This window comes from Verticillium dahliae, genomic scaffold, assembly GCF_000150675.1.
Source record: "Verticillium dahliae VdLs.17 supercont1.3 genomic scaffold, whole genome shotgun sequence".
Classification (NCBI taxonomy): domain Eukaryota; kingdom Fungi; phylum Ascomycota; class Sordariomycetes; order Glomerellales; family Plectosphaerellaceae; genus Verticillium; species Verticillium dahliae.
Genome location: NW_009276940.1, coordinates 1,529,891 through 1,548,804, shown reverse-complemented (window position 1 = coordinate 1,548,804; position 18,914 = coordinate 1,529,891). Strand labels below are relative to the sequence as shown.

The 18,914-nt window shown below is 49.7% G+C and overlaps 8 protein-coding genes and 2 non-coding genes across 10 annotated transcripts; 6 read left to right on the top strand and 4 right to left on the bottom strand.

The window, feature by feature from the left end:
• Window positions 1-280: 280 nt before the first annotated feature.
• On the top strand, window positions 281-1,614 carry VDAG_02122 (uncharacterized protein; the record flags this gene model as incomplete). Its single annotated transcript, XM_009658151.1, has 2 exons — window positions 281-315; window positions 1,239-1,614. 2 exons carry the CDS (start codon window positions 281-283, stop codon window positions 1,612-1,614), a joined length of 411 nt encoding a protein of 136 aa, XP_009656446.1.
• On the top strand, window positions 642-731 carry VDAG_20085. The gene has a single exon. It is a non-coding gene; the product is annotated as a tRNA-Phe (tRNA).
• Window positions 1,615-2,501: 887 nt separating the features above from the next.
• VDAG_02121 (uncharacterized protein) lies at window positions 2,502-3,603 on the top strand (the record flags this gene model as incomplete). The annotated part of the gene is made up of 3 exons (XM_009658150.1): window positions 2,502-2,641; window positions 2,746-3,087; window positions 3,177-3,603. 3 exons carry the CDS (start codon window positions 2,502-2,504, stop codon window positions 3,601-3,603), a joined length of 909 nt encoding a protein of 302 aa, XP_009656445.1.
• A 1,119-nt stretch (window positions 3,604-4,722) lies between these two features.
• On the top strand, window positions 4,723-5,404 carry VDAG_02120 (3-oxoacyl-[acyl-carrier-protein] reductase; the record flags this gene model as incomplete). Its single annotated transcript, XM_009658149.1, has 2 exons — window positions 4,723-5,274; window positions 5,348-5,404. The coding sequence occupies 2 exons, from the start codon at window positions 4,723-4,725 to the stop codon at window positions 5,402-5,404; spliced, it is 609 nt and encodes a 202-aa protein (XP_009656444.1).
• Window positions 5,405-5,915: 511 nt separating this feature from the next.
• Window positions 5,916-6,031, top strand: VDAG_20004. Its single transcript, XR_692082.1, has one exon. It is a non-coding gene; the product is annotated as a 5S ribosomal RNA (ribosomal RNA).
• Window positions 6,032-6,161: 130 nt separating this feature from the next.
• VDAG_02119 (4-coumarate-CoA ligase) lies at window positions 6,162-7,246 on the bottom strand (the record flags this gene model as incomplete). The annotated part of the gene is made up of 2 exons (XM_009658148.1): window positions 6,162-7,066; window positions 7,162-7,246. The coding sequence occupies 2 exons, from the start codon at window positions 7,244-7,246 to the stop codon at window positions 6,162-6,164; spliced, it is 990 nt and encodes a 329-aa protein (XP_009656443.1).
• Window positions 7,247-8,389: 1,143 nt separating this feature from the next.
• On the bottom strand, window positions 8,390-9,588 carry VDAG_02118 (uncharacterized protein; the record flags this gene model as incomplete). Its single annotated transcript, XM_009658147.1, has 2 exons — window positions 8,390-8,663; window positions 8,720-9,588. 2 exons carry the CDS (start codon window positions 9,586-9,588, stop codon window positions 8,390-8,392), a joined length of 1,143 nt encoding a protein of 380 aa, XP_009656442.1.
• Window positions 9,589-14,117: 4,529 nt separating this feature from the next.
• Window positions 14,118-14,506, top strand: VDAG_02117 (enoyl-CoA hydratase; the record flags this gene model as incomplete). Its single annotated transcript, XM_009658146.1, has 2 exons — window positions 14,118-14,381; window positions 14,405-14,506. Exons 1-2 carry the CDS (start codon window positions 14,217-14,219, stop codon window positions 14,504-14,506), a joined length of 267 nt encoding a protein of 88 aa, XP_009656441.1. The 5' UTR covers window positions 14,118-14,216.
• Window positions 14,507-14,738: 232 nt separating this feature from the next.
• On the bottom strand, window positions 14,739-15,878 carry VDAG_02116 (peroxisomal dehydratase; the record flags this gene model as incomplete). Its single annotated transcript, XM_009658145.1, has 3 exons — window positions 15,767-15,878; window positions 14,888-15,683; window positions 14,739-14,814 (listed from the first exon to the last, which is right to left on the bottom strand). Exons 2-3 carry the CDS (start codon window positions 15,319-15,321, stop codon window positions 14,739-14,741), a joined length of 510 nt encoding a protein of 169 aa, XP_009656440.1. The 5' UTR covers window positions 15,322-15,683; window positions 15,767-15,878.
• Window positions 15,879-16,402: 524 nt separating this feature from the next.
• On the bottom strand, window positions 16,403-18,271 carry VDAG_02115 (uncharacterized protein; the record flags this gene model as incomplete). Its single annotated transcript, XM_009658144.1, has 3 exons — window positions 16,403-17,224; window positions 17,369-18,048; window positions 18,073-18,271. 3 exons carry the CDS (start codon window positions 18,269-18,271, stop codon window positions 16,403-16,405), a joined length of 1,701 nt encoding a protein of 566 aa, XP_009656439.1.
• Window positions 18,272-18,914: the final 643 nt, after the last annotated feature.

Sequence of the window (18,914 nt, the reverse complement as noted above, 5' to 3'; positions counted from 1 at the left end):
TTTTCATCTTGGGGACGATCCTCCATTACTCCACACTTGGACCACTGGACATCCAGGACATATTTGCCCTGCATCTCTAGGATCCCCGGTGGGGCATAGACACGGAAAACGGTGGCGTACGTCTGCACTCATTTGCCTCTTCCAGAGGCTACAGTCGCACGCACGCACACACGGCACTATCACAAGCACGAACGATTACCTTGTCATACGAGACGGGTATGGTGTCGATCGCATTTGTATAGAAAAGATGAGGCCCATTCTGCTCTTTTGTACATCCAAAATGCAGAAGCGTAGCGCATGGCCCAAAGTCGCTTTGTAAAGCATGATAGATAGATTTGTTCGCCACAATCCGCCACTTTCTAGGCGCGAGATGTGGTGTTTAATAACGTACATAACCCCAACCCTAACCTAATGTATCTTTAATGCCTGTGAAGAGACTCTTTTCGTTGAATGGCGTGCGACGCTGTGTCCTGGACTGGCTGTATTGTCGGCCCCAAAGCGAATGCAATGAATTTCAACATGGTGAGACCGTCGAGTGAACCCACCACGGCGGGGCTTGCAATCTGTCCTACCCACAGTGAGCCCTCGCCCACCAAATCATGCATTCAGGACCTGTTCTGCCACGGGCGCCTTCGCCTTCAGGGGGGATGGCGCAGTTGGGAGCGCGTTAGACTGAAGTCAACTTCAGGAAGTCAATCTAAAGGTCGCTGGTTCGATCCCGGCTCACCCCAACATCTCACGGTCCTCAGGCACCGTATCTGTTCTTTGAACAGACGAATATTTTTGCCACCTGATCGGTAGGTTCGTCGGTGGTCGTCATTGATGTCGTGGTCAGTCAAGGGAATAGCATCGCGCATGCCGTGCATGCCTGAAGGAAGGAGCTGGCTAGGACGCTGGGCAGGTCTTTCATCGACCTCGGGCTTCTCAACCTTCTCGCTCCCACCTCCAGCTATCTCTCCTTGCGTATGGCAAGAACCAAATGGCAGGCTGGCATGGAAAGGAGCCGAGTCCTGGCACGACGCGAGATACAGATATATGCGGCGCAAGTATTTGTGTATAGTGGCATTCACCTCGTCAGTGGCTTTCACCTGGTGCCAGTTGACTCGTGCCCTCGTGCCTCCCATAGCTTAGTTCCAGGCACGCTCCTGCCCTGCACAATAGCTTCCCAATACACACACCTTTCTTCCCACCTCCACCTCCTCCAACAGTATTCACCCCAACCACTCATCTCATCATAGGTCTACACAGTATCGCGTTTACGCGTATGCCTCTAACTCTAGGGAAGTAACGAGCCGCATCATGAAGACGTCCACCGTTATTCGTGGCTTGCTCCTCGCTGCGTGTGCTCTAGTCGTCACGGCTGGCCCCATTGCACCCTTGGGAAAGCCTGTCTGCATCGCGTGCGCGAGGCACGAGGAGCGGGGAACAGAGAAGCTCGCTCGCGACAAGCGCAACAATGGCATTGCCGTAGGATACCCCCGCGCTCGGGAGACGCACCAGGTCCCGCAGGATAGTGAACACGATCTCCCGACTGGCAAATTCGATGATCATGAACTCAAGGCTGAGGTCCAGGACGATAGCAGTGAGAAGCGCAGTGCTTCTGAAGGGGTCTGAAGTTGCTTTCCGGTAGGAAGGTGGGGTTGGGACTACGCATGCTTAGGAGGCTGGCTAACATGACATCTGCAGCACCTGGGAATGGAGCCCTGACTTGAGAATAAGAGAAGAGGCTATCTATATCCCTTGCGATTATTGCGTGGAACAAGCACTCGACTTGGGTAAGGCCAGGTCTTGCGAATGCTGATGCAGGCTCTTCGGCCGCAATCAAGGGGGGCGGGGGGTGGGGAGTCGTCAGAAACTAGGACTACCTTTAGATTCAAACAGTAGAAAAATGATCGTAAGACCCAGTATCTGCATCAGCCAATGTGCCTATATGTGAAGTTGGACTTGAACTCGCGCCTCATAGGGTGTAGCTAGGGGTGCCTTGCTTGACTGCGGTCACCTAGGTAAGCAGCAGCCACCATTCGACGTGGAAACGAGTGGATTATGGGGTTTGGACAGCGTACACTCGAGTAGTGAAGACACATCATGACATCGAAGCGGCAGAGTATTCCCTCCGGCCTCTGAGACGCGATACACCCATCCTGTTATATTCAACTCAACTGAATGATCGACACGTGTCCTGCCAGCTTATGGTCACAAACCTTCCGACGACAGGTTCGTACCAGTACCAAATAGAAAGCTCTCCGGACAGCTTCCGCCTCTTTTCCATATCCAGGAGTCGCCGCACTTGACGCTGGATCTGCAAGCTGTACCGATGAATCTTTAGCGTGAAGTGCTCACGTCTGACCACTCCTTTTGTCCATGCTGCCCCCTACCACCTCACGACACCACTGAAAGCTCACTGCCTCGCCTTTCCGGGGATTTCTTTTTTTTCTTCCAGACCACGTGTAAAGAACTTGACACTCGACATCAACAGGCAGTAACATGTGTGAAAAGACACCATGGCGGCTTCAGTGACACCGAAACGTCCAGTGCGCATAGGTGGAGCATCGGGCGGCTTCACTGACCGAGTTGCCGGCATCAGGCGCCTTGCTGCCGACCCCGAAGTCGACGCCGTTGTTGGGGATTGGCTTTCGAGAACGTCATGACCGGATATGGAGCGGGAAAGGCACGAAAGGTCCAGTCTGACAAAGCAAGCACGACGCTGCCCCTTGAAAAACGAAAGAAGACAGCCCACTGCGCCAGTACATTCCTCCAATGCTTCGAGCCAGCAATTCCTGAAATCGCCCGAAACGGCGCCAAGTTGGTTCTGAACGCTGGAGCAAGCGACACGGAACTTCTGGCCGAGGTCGTGAACGACATGGTGCTGGGAGGCGGCTTCGATATGAAGGTCGCCTTGGTTGAGGGCGATGGTGTGACCTTAGCCTTCAAGCGCCTGGTTGCTGAGGGGGTGACTTTTAGGAGTGTGACGGATGAAAGGATCTTGGACGAATGGGGATTTGACCCAATATGCGCAAAAGCATACCTGGGAAGTTTGGGAATCGCTAAAGCGCTACGGCAAGGGGCAGACATTATCATTTGTGGCAGGTCAGTTCGTTCTGGCATTCATCGTCTTATGAAAAACAAGCTGATTCAAGCTAGGGTCTCCGATGCTGCACCTTCGATCGGAATCGCAGCTTGGTGGCACAACTGGAGAGTTTCAGATTTAGACGAGCTGGCAGGAGCTCTGGTAGCTGGACACCTGATCGAGTGCTCAGTTTTTGTCACTGGTGGCTACTACAGCCGCTTCAAAGACCTGATGAAAGCGAAGAAGCATCTGGATCTGGGGTTCCCCATAGCCGAGGTGTTCTCAGATGGGACATGCACCATCACAAGGAGGATATATCCAATGGCATCGTCAACGTCGAGACAGTGACCTCGCAGCTCGTCTACGAAATCAATGGGCCGCTCTACTTTAATTCTGACGTTGTTTCTGTCCTTGAAGGCATTACACTGGAGCAAATTGGTAAGGATCGAGTCCGTGTGTGTGGCGTCAAAGGCCTCCCTCCTCCCTCCCCCAACAACTCGGTGCGGAATCACCGCTCACGGGGGTTACCCAGCTGAATGGCACTTCTACCTCGTTGGACTGGACATCGAACAAAAGTGTAGATGGATGGAAGGGCAGGCGAGATTTGCCATCGGAGAGGAATTGATCAATCGATTCACCATGGTAAAGTTTCACGTCCACGGCAACTCGCCAGACAACCCCCGGAATCAAGAGCTCGCAACGGTTGATTTCCGAATATTTGCACAGGCTCAGGATGCGACCTTGTTCGACCCTACGTCGGTTGACGGGTTTGCAAGGAAACTTGTATGAAACGGTATTGCAATCTTGCCCGGTATGCTCTGCCACCTCGACTATCACGAAAGCGATGCTCATGGCTTTACAGGGTGTTTCACGTTCAAATGACCTCAGGCAATCGGCCGCGAAGATTTACTTGGAGTATTTTGTCACGTCAAATCCGCAGTCAGTTTGCGAGCATCGGGTACATTTTCTGTACGGCGATAAACCAAGTATAAATATACCAGCACCGCCAATAACCTACGAATACGGGCCCCAAAAGTCGTATGAAACGGAGAAAACAGTTCCTTGCGGAAGTTTTGGAGACACAATCGAAGCGCCCCTTGGCTATATTGCGCTGGGTCGCTCTGGAGACAAAGCATCTGACGCCAATGTTGGGTTTTTCGTCAGCGGCGCCGAAGAATGGGACTGGCTGCGGTCTTTCCTTACAGCCAACAAAATCCAAGAACTCCTAGGTCCCGAAAAATATCACGGTGGACGGATTGACCGCTTCGAGATGAAGAACATTCGAGCTGTCCATTTTCTGCTCAAGGATCATCTCGACAGAGGCTACAACTCAGGGTCAAACTGGACACTCTGGCAAAAAATCTCTGCGAGTATCTGAGGGCGGAGCATGTTCCAATCCCCCGCGAATTCCTTCGAAAGGGGCACACCTCGAACGGGAAGCTTGCGAAGGCGGCCCGGGCGATGTGCCCCTTCGGCCTGATGCCACGGATAGTGCGGGGCCACATGGCCCCCTTTTCCCAGCCGGAAACCTTCTGCCGCACCATCTACCTTATTTAGTCGTATTTATGCAGCCTCCGTGCTCTGCTTCTAGGTATTGATCTTCGAGTCGGCAAGCATTCTTTGCGAAACTTCGAGTCTCAGCTGTTGTGCCCGTCATGTTCTCCCCTACTCATTTTGCGGGAAAAGTCATTGCCCTCACAGGTGCAGCCTCAGGTATCGGCCTGGCGACATCTCACCTCCTGGCTGGCCGCGGCGCCCGTCTGGCCCTTGCTGATGTCCAAGAAAAAGGCCTTCTAGAGGCTAAAAGCGCTATCCTAGAGGCTCATCCGAACTCAGAGCTTTCCATCACCGTTCTCGACGTTCGCGACTGTGATGCCGTCGAAATATGGACGACAGATACCGCTTCGCACTTCGGTAGACTCGACGGTGCCGCCAATCTCGCTGGTGTAATACCGAAGTCAATCGGAATCAAACCTCTGTCAGAACAGGACCTTGACGAATGGGACTTTGTCCAGGGCGTCAATCTGACAGGCGTGATGCATTGTCTCCGGGTGCAGCTGAAAATCATCAACGATGGGGGTTCCATTGTCAACGCCAGTAGCATCGCCGGCTTGACAGGCAGAGCAAACAATGCAGCCTACACAGCAAGCAAGCATGCTGTGGTGGGGCTGACAAGGAGTGCGGCGAAAGAGGTCGGGGCGAGGCAGGTGAGAGTAAATGCTATATGCCCGTGAGTCTCTACGCCCTGTCCCTGGCTACACTTTGCTGATCCAGTGATAGGGGTCGCATCGACACGCCCATGTTGAGGAGCGCGAACTCAGGCCCAATAGGACCTGAGATCTCTATGGCACGGCTCGGAACGCCAGAAGAGGTAGCAAAGCTTATTGCCTTTCTCTTGAGCGATGAATCCACGTACATATCCGGGACTGCAGTGAGCATCGATGGGGGATGGAATTGCTAGCCAGACTCCACGTCAATCAACCTTTTCTTCTCGACGTTCCCAGAAAACTAGTTTTTGAATCGCCTTTACTTTTCATGCACATTGTGATGACTTGGAAGAGCACCCCCCCCCCCCCCCCCCCCCCCCTCGTTGAAGCAGTCATGGGTCATTCTGCTTTTCATGTGGAAACGCAATCCGATTGCCAAACGGTGTCCCTGACTCTTGGAAATCGAGTCTGCCTCGAAGTAATGCTACTTTCACATTAAAGTTCTTCCAAAGACTTTCAATGGAGTGACTTCGACATTTTTATGGAAGGCAAGTTCGAGTGCTGGATCTGTTGGCAGGAAAGCTGGGGAATCTTGGCTTAGATGCTGTTATGAACACTCGAACCGCTGGATTCCATCACATACGACCATACCTACTGGAGAACTCGGGATCCCGTCCGCTCTCCCATAGATAAGCCAGTAAGGGTCGGACTAGTAGTTGGGTGGGTGACCACCAGCGAATCCCTGATGTTGTATGTTTTTGCTTGATCTTTTTGCGCTTCTGGACCACGATCTCTCTCTGCCCTTGAATTAGATAGTGGGGAGCAGACCATTCAACCGCTGGCCCACGGCTAAGTTTGCAGATATGCAGGTGTGATATTAACTTAGATCATATTCTAGCTCGTGAGCTCCTCAAACGCTCCGCAAGCCGGACAAGCTCTCTTCTCAACAGCTCTGGCAAGCTGTTCTTGGGCAGTGACTCGACCAAGAACAGCCCACCTCTGAGCCTCTTGTAAGATGAGACCCTCGCATCCATGAAAACGCTCAGACGTTCCATTGTCTGGCTTCTATCTCTGTTACTCATGGCCGTGGAGAGGGAAACAAAGCCGACTGGGAGTTCTTCCTGCGTAGCCTCGTCCCTAACGCCACAGACACCGGCATCTGTGACGGATGGATGGGGAAGCAGTATTGCTTCGAGCTCCGCTGGGGCGATCTGATGGCCTTTGTACTTGATGAGTTCCTTCTTTCGACCGGTAAGCCAGAAATAACCGTCCTGATCGACATGAACAATATCGCCAGTACACATCCATCCACCCCTAAATGCTGCCGCAGTCTCAGCTACGTTGTTCTTGTACTCCATAAAAACCGACGGCCCTCTAATAAGACACTCTCCATCAACTCCCGCTTGGACATCGTTGTAATTTTCGTCCACTATGCGGACCTCCATGCCCGCAGCTGGCTTCCCGACGCTGGCACCCTTTTGACCACCGCGAGTGTTGCGGAGGAGCGTCACGGTTGCCTCGCTCATGCCGTAGCCGTTGAGCATTGTTGCTTCTGGGCTTAAGATTTGATGGAGTGCCACAACGGTATCGCTGGATAAGTGTGAGCCAGAGCACATGACGGTGTGAACGGCACTCGGATCAAGATTCTTGATTTCTGGGTCTTTCGTCATCCTCACAGCCGTCGCAGGCACCAGCCGCAGTATGTTGGCCTTCAGCTCAGCGGCTCTTTGGAGATATGGACGGTACTCGAACCGTCTCATCGGTTGCACGTAATTACCGATCCAGGCGGGAGCTAAAACACCGGATACAATGCCATAAAAATATGTGCAAAAGAGGGGCAGAAAGGCTCGCGGCTAGTCAAGGTGTGGGTGAAGGGGTTTGTTGCACGCACGCTAAGGAGTTGCGCGATAAGGTTGTGGTGGGATAAGACGACCGCCTTAGGCTTGCCAGACGTGCCGGAGCTGAAGCACATGCCTGCCGGTATTTTTGTGTTGTCGCCATTCGATATGTCGAACGGGTACAATGGACTAACCGTAGCGTTGCGAATATCACAAGGATACTGGCTATTTATCAGTGCATCAGTGTAATCCCACCAGTTGGATGCGTGGATGCACTTAGGCTCACCCTGAGGAGGTCAGGTCCAATGCTTGAAGACCCCCCAATAGCTATGATATTTGGCTCCGAGGACCAATGTGATTCTTTTATCGCAACCTTATCTTTGTTATCTGTCCCGCATCCTCTGCTATCAATTTGGGTCGGGCAACAGAGAAATAGTGGACGAGTTCATGACTTGTAGCTTGCGGGTTGATGCCTCTGCAGTTTGCTTTTAGAGATGGCTCAAGAAGATAGTGTAAAGCAGGGGGACACTAACGAGAAGCACGCCCCAGCCCAAAGGATGGCATGCGCAAGAGAGGCCCACAGGGCCAAATTAGTGGCTACGATGCACACAACATCGCCTACCTCCAGGCCCAGCATCTCTCTCAGACCTGCCGCATCGAAGGCAGCGTTGGATCGAAGCCCAGCGTATGTGACCTTTTGGTCTTTATCGCCAAAGTCTTTTCAAATGATTTTTTCCGGTGACACATCATCCGGATTCGTTTGGATGAGGAACTGGGAGACAGAAAGGTTGGTTGGCACCTTAATGCTAGGGTAGGGTGAGTGATAGATACGAAGGTCGGCCATTTTGATTAAATCAGTGTGTGAGACCATGCAATGATAATCATTCTGTCCTTTGACAAGAGAGTTCGTGGAGGAAGGATCTGTTGGTAGCGAGCATGTCTTGCGTCTCATTGACGAGGCGTGAGCTTGGATGGATTCCTAGCGTTCTAGATGCATAGATTTGCTGGCCCTCAGTGGGACCACTGGTTCTGTAAGGTTAATCGCTGGCTGCTGATCTCACTGTGGTGACTCCTCCGAGCATTGCTGGTCGGGAATCATACTCCGCGTTTTGGTCAGTCGGCTCTCACAGGCAGGCCAAGGAGCTGCAATGAATCAGTAGCGCGAATCGACAGCCTTGAGTAAACTGGGATGGGGACAGCGGCGTAGTCATGTGAGGTCTTGCTTTAGTCACCCATTCTTCTGGTGTGTACAGAGGAAAGCAGGGCTGTTCTCCAGCTCAGGATGCAGTATCCTCGTCGACAAGTTTTGAAATTTCTGGAAATTGTTGCCGGAAAACGTCGCCCACGGTCCAATTCCTGAGTTGTCGCAGGTGCTCTTCGTAGACAGGATTAATCGACAGCTCAGGATTGCCCGAATCAGGCGCTATGCAGGCTATGACCACAAGCGAAGGATCGTATGTCCAGCTTACGTCAAAGCTTGAGCTGTAGGGGGCAGCCCAGTCATCAAGAGTGATGTCGGGGTGTGCGATCAGGTATTCACGCGCTCGAGGCCTGTGGGTTTGTTAGCAGGTACTCTTTGCTCCGATGAACTGAACAGACGTCCTTACCAAGGTATGCGATCGATCCAGGCTGCGTGGGGAGTTTCGCGTTGGCTTGGGGTCGGACGCAGCCATTCGGGCATCAGATCCCAACTCTGCTGATCTAGGAGAACCATCCACTGGGCCAATGTTAGCGAGGCATGCAATGATTCAAAGTGGGCACCAAAGCCCGAACCGACCTTGAGAAGCAGTACCATGTTCCAGAAAACAGCGACCTGCTTCGGCAGCGTCTCGATCTCGGGATATGATCGCACCATATCCGCTGCGACATTGCTAATGTCATCCTCCGTGCTCCTGTCAGGTTCGATGAGTGAGCAGAGTTTGGGCTTCAGAGAGTACGCTGCTGCCCTTTCCGTCACGCTCATTGCCGACAGCAAGTTGTCAGTCCTGACAGAAGCAATGAAGCCTTGTAGTATCTCATCTGCGAGGCACGTGGATGGTGCGTTCTTGGGTGCTGTCTCCCAGGGCTCGCGACTCATGGTCAGCAGTCCACTCGAAGGTGTGGTGCTACCCTCTCGCCCCATCAAGCTGAGCTGGAGCGCGGCATTCTGTGTCCGCAGCTGTGAATTCTCGACTTCAAGAGTAGCCACACGAGTATGGAGGGCGGCTGTCTGGTGGCTTCGTTCCTCGACGGCGCGGGTGAGCATTGCGACTTGTTCCGTCAAATTGTGAATCGCCCACTTGTTACGATCTCGCATAGCCTGTTGGGATTTTCGGTCCCGTGCTCGCTTTTTCTGAAGCTCAAGATCTTGAGATTCGATACTTGAGATCCCATTTTGGGCAGCTGTCGAACCGTCGGAGGAGGGTGATGTCGCCGAATTCATTGATCGGGCCACGGAGTTCCGACGAGGCGGCTTGGGCGTCCGAGAGGTATTCATGTTGCGCGAGAAGTGAATCACTGCCCAGAAACATTATTGTATCAGATAGATGTTCGTGGCAGACGAACTTTGCGTGTGTATTGTGCTCTGGAGGCTGGCTTCAGGTTCTCAAAGCTTGGGACTGACTTGACTTTAGCGGAATTAGGTCCAAGTACAGACGCGGGGTAGAGGAGGCCACCGTCATAAGCCACGGCGCGCCTACAGTGGCTTTAGCGTCATGGCGACGTTTCGCAGGGCAGCGCTGCGACTGATGATGCCCGTAGCCAGCCGCTGACTTTACTCAACTCAACGATCAGGTCTCATACCGATCCGAACTCCCTGAACAATGGTTTACTATTCTGATATCAAGAGTTCATCCCTCCCCTATCCTGCAAGCATAACAGCTTGCGCGATGGTCCACGCTGCGCCGTAACATGTACAGCTTGGGACAGCTAGGCACCTTCCTGGATCTCCCTTGATTCCCGACGAGGATCATCGTTAAGACCCACTACCCCCCAACCGCCCACCCCCCCTAACCGCCCACCTAAATTAACTATTTTCACTACCTAAAACGCGCTCTTAGAATAATAGGTTTCTTACGATATCTTTCCTAATTTTTATTATATAGTTTAGCTAATTATACTATTAGATTTAGAATAAAGAGATATATTAAAGACGATATTTTAAATACTCTAGCCTTGATTATAGGAGTTATAAGGGTTAGAATCTTATAACTACTCTAGTAGCTTAAATAAAAGCTAAACTATAATAATATATATATTATAAAATATAGAAAAACCGTGGCTATAGAACGGTATAATCTTTATAATATTCTATAGAGCCGTTCTATAGTAATAAGCGTTTAAGTTCTCTTATACCCTATTAGCTAGAGTTTAAATCCGACTCTACTTCCCCTATAAGTCTAGAGGTAGTCTAAGCGCCTTATCCACGTATAGCTATTAAGGGTCAGTCTATTATATATAGAGGGTACCCCCTAGACCTATTTTTTAGGTTTTTAGATCTTAATAATTATCTAATTCTAATAATACTCGTAAGTCCCCTTTATATAGTAATTCCTATCTAATTTATATATTCTTAACTATTAAGAACGGATACCTTCTAAGATACGCTTTACTCCTATTAGGATTAATTTAAGTATTTCTCTTAATTAATTATAACTTTCTTCTTAATTACCCCTTTACTTACCTACCTTCGATCTAAACGAAAAATATACTATTCTATAGCTCTCGTTAAGGGCTATAAGAATCTTTGATCTATTTCTCGACCCGACATCTCCTTCTAGAGATATAATTACTTTTATCTCTCCCTTCCTCTTATCTATTATTATCTCTTTATTCTATAATTAAGCTATACCCTTAGTCGTTATTTAATACCTCCTACCTCGATTACGATATATACTAATATTAATTAAGCGTAATATAGCTAGGCGTAAAGCTATATACGACTAGAATATACTTATATTAATGCTTCGAGGAATGCTTAATAATATTATAGAGCGCTTAATTGCTCGAGAAGATACTTAAAGGCTCTCGAGGGCTTAAGAAGACTATCTCGCTTATTAGATTATAGAATAAAGCGCTCTAAGCTTCGCCGCTTTATATAATTAAATATATAATTTTATTTAGCGGATCCTATTAATATAAAGCGATATATCGCTCCTTAGAATATATTAAATAAATGCTTTTCTTAAACGAAATCCCTCTATTAAGACTTTAATAAATAAGAGGATTAAAAAGAATTACTTTAAAGGAATTATAGCTTAAATATTTAAGGATTTCTTCGCTATTCTCGCTTACTTTAATTTTAAAGCTATTCCCTTAGCCCTAAGATAGAATATAAATAAGATAAGAATTATAGAGGGTATAAATATTAACGGCCTCGTTCTTAATAGCGCTAAGAAGCGTAAAATCTATATTTAAATAATTAAATTATATATATAGATTATTATCGTTAAATATATATTTATAGAAAGTAAAGCCCTCCCTCCTTTTATTATTTTTAGAAATAAAATAGTTTAATAATAATAGTTTCTAGAGCCCCTTAATAGCTTTAAGGGCTAGAGATTTATAATTATAATAAATAGATAAATAAATAATACTATAAGCCTCGAATAGCTTAAGAATATCTTTATTCTATTTATATAAATAAAGGCTAATAAACTATAATCTCTTTACTTCTTTATAATAAATAGCTATAAAAGCTACGTTTTAGATATATTTCTATAAACTTATTATTAAGCGGATATCTTCCTTCTTCTATTTCCTATTTATTCTAATTATATTATATAGCCTCTTAACCTCTTAATATTTAGCCCTTTAAAAGTAGCTTATTATAAATATCTTAAAGCTATAATTTATTTATTTAATAGCTTATTAATTAATAAACGTAATTTCCTCTATTATTATTAAAAAACTCGAAAAGATATTATTATAAAGAATAATATATATAGTAAATAACGTATAATATGCCTATAGCTTATAAATCTATAATAGCTATTTTTAAGCTCTTAAATAATAGACGAGGGCTATCTAAAGACTCCGAAAACGCTTTAAAAAGCTTATAATTATATTAACTTTATTATAGTAATACTAAGGAGCTTAAGCGATCTCTAGAAAGGCTATTTTTCACTATCTCATAAGCGTATAATACCTAAATTAATAGTACGGGCTATATATCGCTTATTCTTAAAGGCTAGGAAGTATATCGATTTAAAGGATATTAAATTAATAAAAGCGAGTACTTAGATCGCTTTATTAAGTGCTTAATTAAAGGTATATAAGCCCTATAAAAAGCTTAAGGTAATATTAAATCCGAATAAGCGGTTTACTAATATTAAGGCAATTTAAATAGCTTAAACTCGAGTAAAATAAATCGTAATACCTTCTATAATAGCTTTAAAGGATTAGGAAGCTAAATTCGAGCTATAATACTTAGAATTCTTATTAATTTAAGCCTATTATAGCGAGTAATTAAACTTATCTATTATTTTATACTACTCGTTTCTCGTTAATTTAGGTAGGCGGTTAGGGGGGTGGGCGGTTGGGGGGTGGTGGGTCTTAACCGTTTTCGCCTCCAAATCAGGCTTTCTCTTTCCATCCCCCATTCGCCTTTTAACACGGTCTGTCAAGTGCTTCTGCGCATCCTTCGAGAATAGGCACCCGACTATGGCAATGCCACCGAATCCCAGGTTTGCCAGATAGACTGTCTTGAATGCCTGTGAATAGGCTACAGGCAGAACAGACCACACAGCCTCCTGAATTGAGTCGGTGATACCTGGAAACGTGGCCAGCTTACCTGCGCGCACAGCAGCGGCAAGAGCACCAACCTGGTCCGCCGGCAAGCCAGCCTCAATCGCTGGCCTGGCAATGTTCGATGGGATGGTCGTCGAGAGTCGGTTAGCCAGGATGGTCGTATAAACGGTGACCGCGATGGAACCTCCTGCTGACCGGATCGATGCCAAGAGACCCGACGCAAGGCCGATATCTGCCGGCTTACAATACAAGGGTGCCAGGGCCAGAGCTGCTAATTCAATGAAACCGACAAAGAAAGGACCGATGATGGTCAGGGCGATTCCAGTGTTCTTCGTCTCAGGGGTCAGGGACGCTAAAGCGCCTACGAAGCCCACCATGACGAACGTCGAGAAGATGATCCAGTACCGGACAGTACCTCCCCACTTGACGATGGCGCCCGCTACAATTTGCCCGAGTGCTGTAGAGCTCCTCTTCACGGCAGGCTGAAGCCCTTACAGAAAGCCACCCAGCGTATGTGATGTCTCGCGTGTACAGTGCCTGAACTTGTTGAGGCCAGAGCAGGACAGCCGAGTAGTAAAACATCTACCCCTGTCAGAACACTTTGATCATGCACGAACATATCCAACTCATACTTGCGACGGTCGCACATATGACCAGGCTAAACCAGCCCCGATTGAGGAAAAAAATTGATGGGGATGGCAGGATACTTCAGGTCCGCGTAGCCTTCCCAGAAGAATAGCGCGACAAGGAGATTCCCGCCGATGGCCAGGCTCGGGATTGTCGCCGCCGATTTCCAGGGGTACATGCTGCCACCCCAGGAGAAGGCAGTGCATCTGAGAGGAACGAGTGTCAATGTCATTGCACTCACCAATGTCGGCGTTGATATACGTCAGGACATTACTTGGCAAAATAAGAAAGATGTAAGCGGAAATTGCCGAAAGACAAAAACCCTAGATTAATTAACAAGTACTTTGATGTGTGATGCGCTGGCTCAACCAACCGTCATGCAGCCAATGAACCGCGGAGAGTAAAAATAGCCAGGAGGGAGGTTGTCTCCCAGAGCCTCAGAACGTATGGAAGATGCGTCATCTCTCACTGCAACGCTTCCGTCGCCAGCTCTCTCAAGCTCATGTGCTAACTCGACTTTGTTGACATCCTTTGGAGTTGATTAAGTTGCTTGGCAAGTTGGAGTGAGGCTAACGAAAGGCTACGTAGGAGTACTCGGGAGAATTAAGCACATCAGTTTATAATATACTCACGCCTCTCGTAAGAACCTGGGTTTTGAGAGGAGTTTCGGCGTTGGCGGGGGCACTGCCAAGGGCTATGTTTTTGTTCGGAAATCATCGGACAATGGATCTGATCCCGACTGGGCGGTAGATGAGTGTTGAAGAGGCCGAGCGGTGGGGGCTTGTTAAGGAGATTGTACCGCAGGGCAAGTTGCTGAGTAGAGCTTTGAACTATGCTGAAGAGATTGCAAGTCTAAGTCCAGATAGCGTTATTATTTCGCGCCTGTCGGCAAGGGAGGTTTGGGAAACGGGGTCAGCAGGGCCGCGATGAGGGGACAGGAGCTGTGGGCGGACAAGATGTTGAGAGGACCGGACGTTGACGAAGGTTTGAATGCATACAAGGAGAAGAGACAACCAAAATGGGTGCCCTCGCACCTTTGAGATGGAATGACAACATCAATCAGTGTTAGCTTCGATACCTACGCAAGGTTGATCGCAAAGTCATATTAGACTGCGTCGTTTTGCAGTCGTTGTGAAAGATATCCAATTGAATTTCAGGGATACTTCAATAGCACAAAAAGGGGGACTACTTCATAGAGATCAAAAACGCTACAATCATGACTTCATAAACCTCCCCGATTTGAGTCGGACACTGCTATCCAGGACGAGATGTTCAGCCGCCCGTGCCTCGATTAGTCTGACTCCTCATCACCGTGGTAAAACTACAGCTTGGCATCTCGCTGGAGTATCTTTGCAAACCCATTAGATCTGTGGGCTCTGATTAGCACATCATCAAGCCACATCAAGCTGATCAGCACTTACAAGGCAACCCTTCCGTCCTCCTTGACCACCGTCTCAAAAAGGATGAGGTCAAAATTACCCTCGTTACCCACTCGCCACATGCGGGTCACAAGAGTGTCTCCCGGGTAGACAACACTTTTGAATCGTGCACCAAAAGACTTGAATCTTCTTGGGTCTGACCCTCCCATCTCTCGCAGCAGCCCTTGAGCCGCTATGTTCCACGTGCCAAGCCCATGCAAGATCGACCCCTGAAACCCAGCCCTCTTGCCAAACTCCTCGTCGGCGTGCATGGGATTGTAATCGCCGCACAGCCTGTACAGCAAAGCTGTTGTCTCGGTCGTATGATACACATGCACGGCGTCCGGTGTCGTAGCGGGGATGCTGACCGCCGACTTCGTCGGCCCCCTTGGCCCGCCGTATCCGCCCTGACCGATGCCAAACGCTGTGCTCGCCATTTTCGTGTACTCAACCCCCGTGTTGGCGTCCACGAGTGTCTGTTCGGCTTCGAGGATCATGGCGCCACCTTTATCGTAGACGCCAATGACGCGGCCGCGGACCTCAAGATCGAGGCCGTCTGAGGAGACAGGCAGCTGCCGCAAGACCGCGTAATGGCGCGCTCGCCATCTACAGAACGTTGAGCATCGAACGGCGGAACGCCTGGAACGCCGCCTGTCGTTGTGCGCGCGATGAAGTCGAAGATATCCTGGTCTGTCTGCTTGAAGGCGAGGTTGATGGGGAAGGTCGGGAACGCGGCGAAGGCGGGGTGAAGCTCATATAAGAGATGTAGCGAGTCCTTGGGAACGCCGATCGCATTGGCCTGTTTGTGGTGTTAGTCGCCCGGAACTTCTGGCGATAGTGGGGTTTCGTCATGGGTGTAAGAGTCACTAGGCCTGTACTAACGAAGAGAAGAACATCGCGCCGGTTGTAGCTGCACTTGATGGGAGGATATTTGTAGCCAGCTGCCTTTCGAAAGTCGACGTTGTCGTATCAGCCTGATGCGTTTTTGGTGGGCTCGTCGGTGGTGTTGACTGACATGATCGGTGACGTGGGATGAAGGGGGCGGTCTGGGAGCTTATGATTTCTATGGTGGGGGTGACTCAGATCGCATCGCATGATTGAGTGCCGACAGGGGCCGGAGCAAGGGAATCTGGGACGGCCTGTTGTGAACTCGTTGCTCATGTGACTCCGGCTTCCCCAGAGTAGCCTCGGTTGCATGTCCCGCTGGCTCGGTCCCTCATCCCCGGGCATTCAACGGGTTTAACCCAAGGATATTGAACCAGAAAACGGTCACCAGGGGGGGAGGCATTGTAGCGTCAGGTGGTCGGTCTGCTTTCGTGCTAAAGACAACCGAGGCCGGTAGTGCCATCAACTGTTCTTACTTCAGCACTCGCGGTGTTCAATGTCGGCCAGCCTTAACGGGCAATCTCGGATCGTCTCAGGCTGCTTTCAACTGTTGCACAGATTGAGGCGCCTCACGCATACAGTCTGGGCCGACTGGCTTCTACAAGTTCCTTGTTGTACTGGCTGGCTTCAGGCTCACAATTTTGGCCGGCCGGCATGAGCCGCTAACATTCCCCTCCGCTCTGCTTCTTTCTGGACAAGCTCAGTTGGCATCTCGATGACTCGGGCCCTGACGAACTCGCCCATGCTTTTGGCAAATCCGTCGAGCACATTGCTGCTGCTCACTCCGTCCTGTAGAATGCCCTTGATGACAAAGTGCACCGCCTGCAAGTTGACAAACTCGCACCTCTCGATCTGATACTTTGCGTCCCAGTCATCCCCTAGCAATTCCTTGACACGTTGGCTTGTCAAGTAACCTTGAAGCCATGCGTATGCGCTTTCATCTCTGACCCAGAAACCAATGTTCGCGTTTCCTCCTTTGTCGCCGCTTCTTGCCAAAACGAGGTCTCTCAGCGGTCGTCGCGTCATCCCGGGAGGGAAGATCTTCCCCATGATTGAGGACGACGCGGCTCTTTTCGGCTCATCAGTCGGCTGTGTCGGGACTTGACCACAGTCTTTTGCGTCTCTCGCCAGTATAAACACTGCGTCTTTCTTGCCGTCGATGAAATGCACCACCATTGGCACCTTATCCTGCTGCACCAACGCCGGGAAGTACTTGACATACGGCCTCGGTACCATTGTCCGCCAATCCATACCCGCGTGGAATCCGCAGAAACCTTGGAGACCATTGTAGAACACGGCGCGCTTGAAGTCGTCAAAGGCCTCAGCCCGAGTGCCCTGCGCAAAAAAAGCGGAACTGCGCCGTTGCAGCTGCTTGCGAGCGCGGATCATGCTGTGCAGTGCCGTATTTTTCAATCGTGAATGTCGTAAATGCGGATCGATCGATGGTTTTGAGGACTTGAGTTTTGAGAACATTGAACTTCAGTCCGTGTCAAGTCCCGCAGCATAGATGGAGATCTCAGCTTGGAAGCCACCAAGTAGACACACCGCAAGCTTGGCTGTCGGCGGTGGCGGAAGGCCTTTGATGTTGCTGAGACGTACGCGGTCAGTATCGATTTGCGTGAGGTTGACACCGTGATTGTCAGCAATGACATCGGGGTTGAGGTATATTGGCCCCTGGATCTCGTACAACAGCTGTGCTTTGCATGTGTCGACAGTGACAATGCCGTTTGAGCCTTCAGGCTTCGTGATAACGATGCCACCTGCGCTGTCGATCTCGGCAATCGGCCACCCCAATCTTTGCATGTCCCGGATTTCGCGTTGACCGCAATAGTTGCCGCCCGTGACGTATGGACCGCATTCAATGAGATGACCAGCCATGAGGCTGCCAGCCAGCGCATCATAATCTGTTGTCCTCCACCCATGCCACCAGGCCGCGAGGCCCATAACCGGTGAAGCATCCGTGCATCTCCCACAGATGACAATGTCCGCACCTTCTGCCAGAGCCCTGACGATGCCAGCATATCCAGTGTAGACATTCGCAGCCAGCAACTTCTCGTTCTCAAGTCGCAGTTGCACGCCTGGTTGATCCAGGTTAGGAATTCTCCCAAAGGCGCCATTGCGAACTTTCTCTGTAACATCGTCGCCGCTCACCCACGCAACCTTCAAGTTGTGGATGCCAATACTCTGAAGATAGGCGTCTGTCTTCTCCGCCAGACTTCGGGGGTTGAGCGCTCCGCCATCGTGCACAATCTTGATACGCTTCTCGGCGACGAGCCGCGCTGCATCGCCATTGTGCTAGGCACTCTGCTCAAGAAAATTTGGTTCATAGCCTAACGTGGGGTCTGTCTGAAGCTCTATGGCTTTCCACGCGATGTTAAACTCAGCAAGGTAGTCGGCAGTGATGGCGTCGACCTGGCCATGCTTCGCGAGTCGATAAATCTGGTCAATTCCATCATTAATTGCGCCAGAGCAGTTGCCGATGCGAATAGGTCGACGGAACATGGTGTCGATTTCGAAGAGCTCAAAGTTGAGTTTGCTGACTCCCAAGTCATGCTGTGACAGGAGCCATAAATCGTTCGGGGTCTCCGTGTTGTGTCATGGAAGCACCTTTCCAGCGCGCGGTTCGCAAGGCCACCACGGATGCATCGCCGGCAAGCCAATTACCAAAGTGATGTTTGGTCGCCGTAGACATGCTTTGAGTGGCGCCAATGTCAATTGCGAAAGTGGTGGTGCGGAGTCGCTTTTCCATGGTCATCAGACAACGAAAAGGGGTTAAGGGGCGTGAACGCGGGGTAGCACTAATGATTCAGAATGGCACCTGGACATCATTCAGGGTCTCCCGTGCAGAGAACCCTGATTGTGCTACGGCGAAGAATATAACTGGGCACCGGGCTAACGGATCATTGGCATGGGTAGCTGGCACGCTACCTGGTGATTGTTCGGTGCCTGTCCTGCATCACGGCTGTCATCAGCCTCTGATAATCTTTGGTTTCTAGAGGCAGGAGTCTAACAACAGGCTGTGTCAGTGGCTATGGCTAAGTTTTGCCCCTGGATGTCACCGAGAGAACCTCTGTATTCATCACATACACATCTTTCACGAGTGACATGCTCCGTCACTGATCAAACTTAATTAATAGCGCATTTA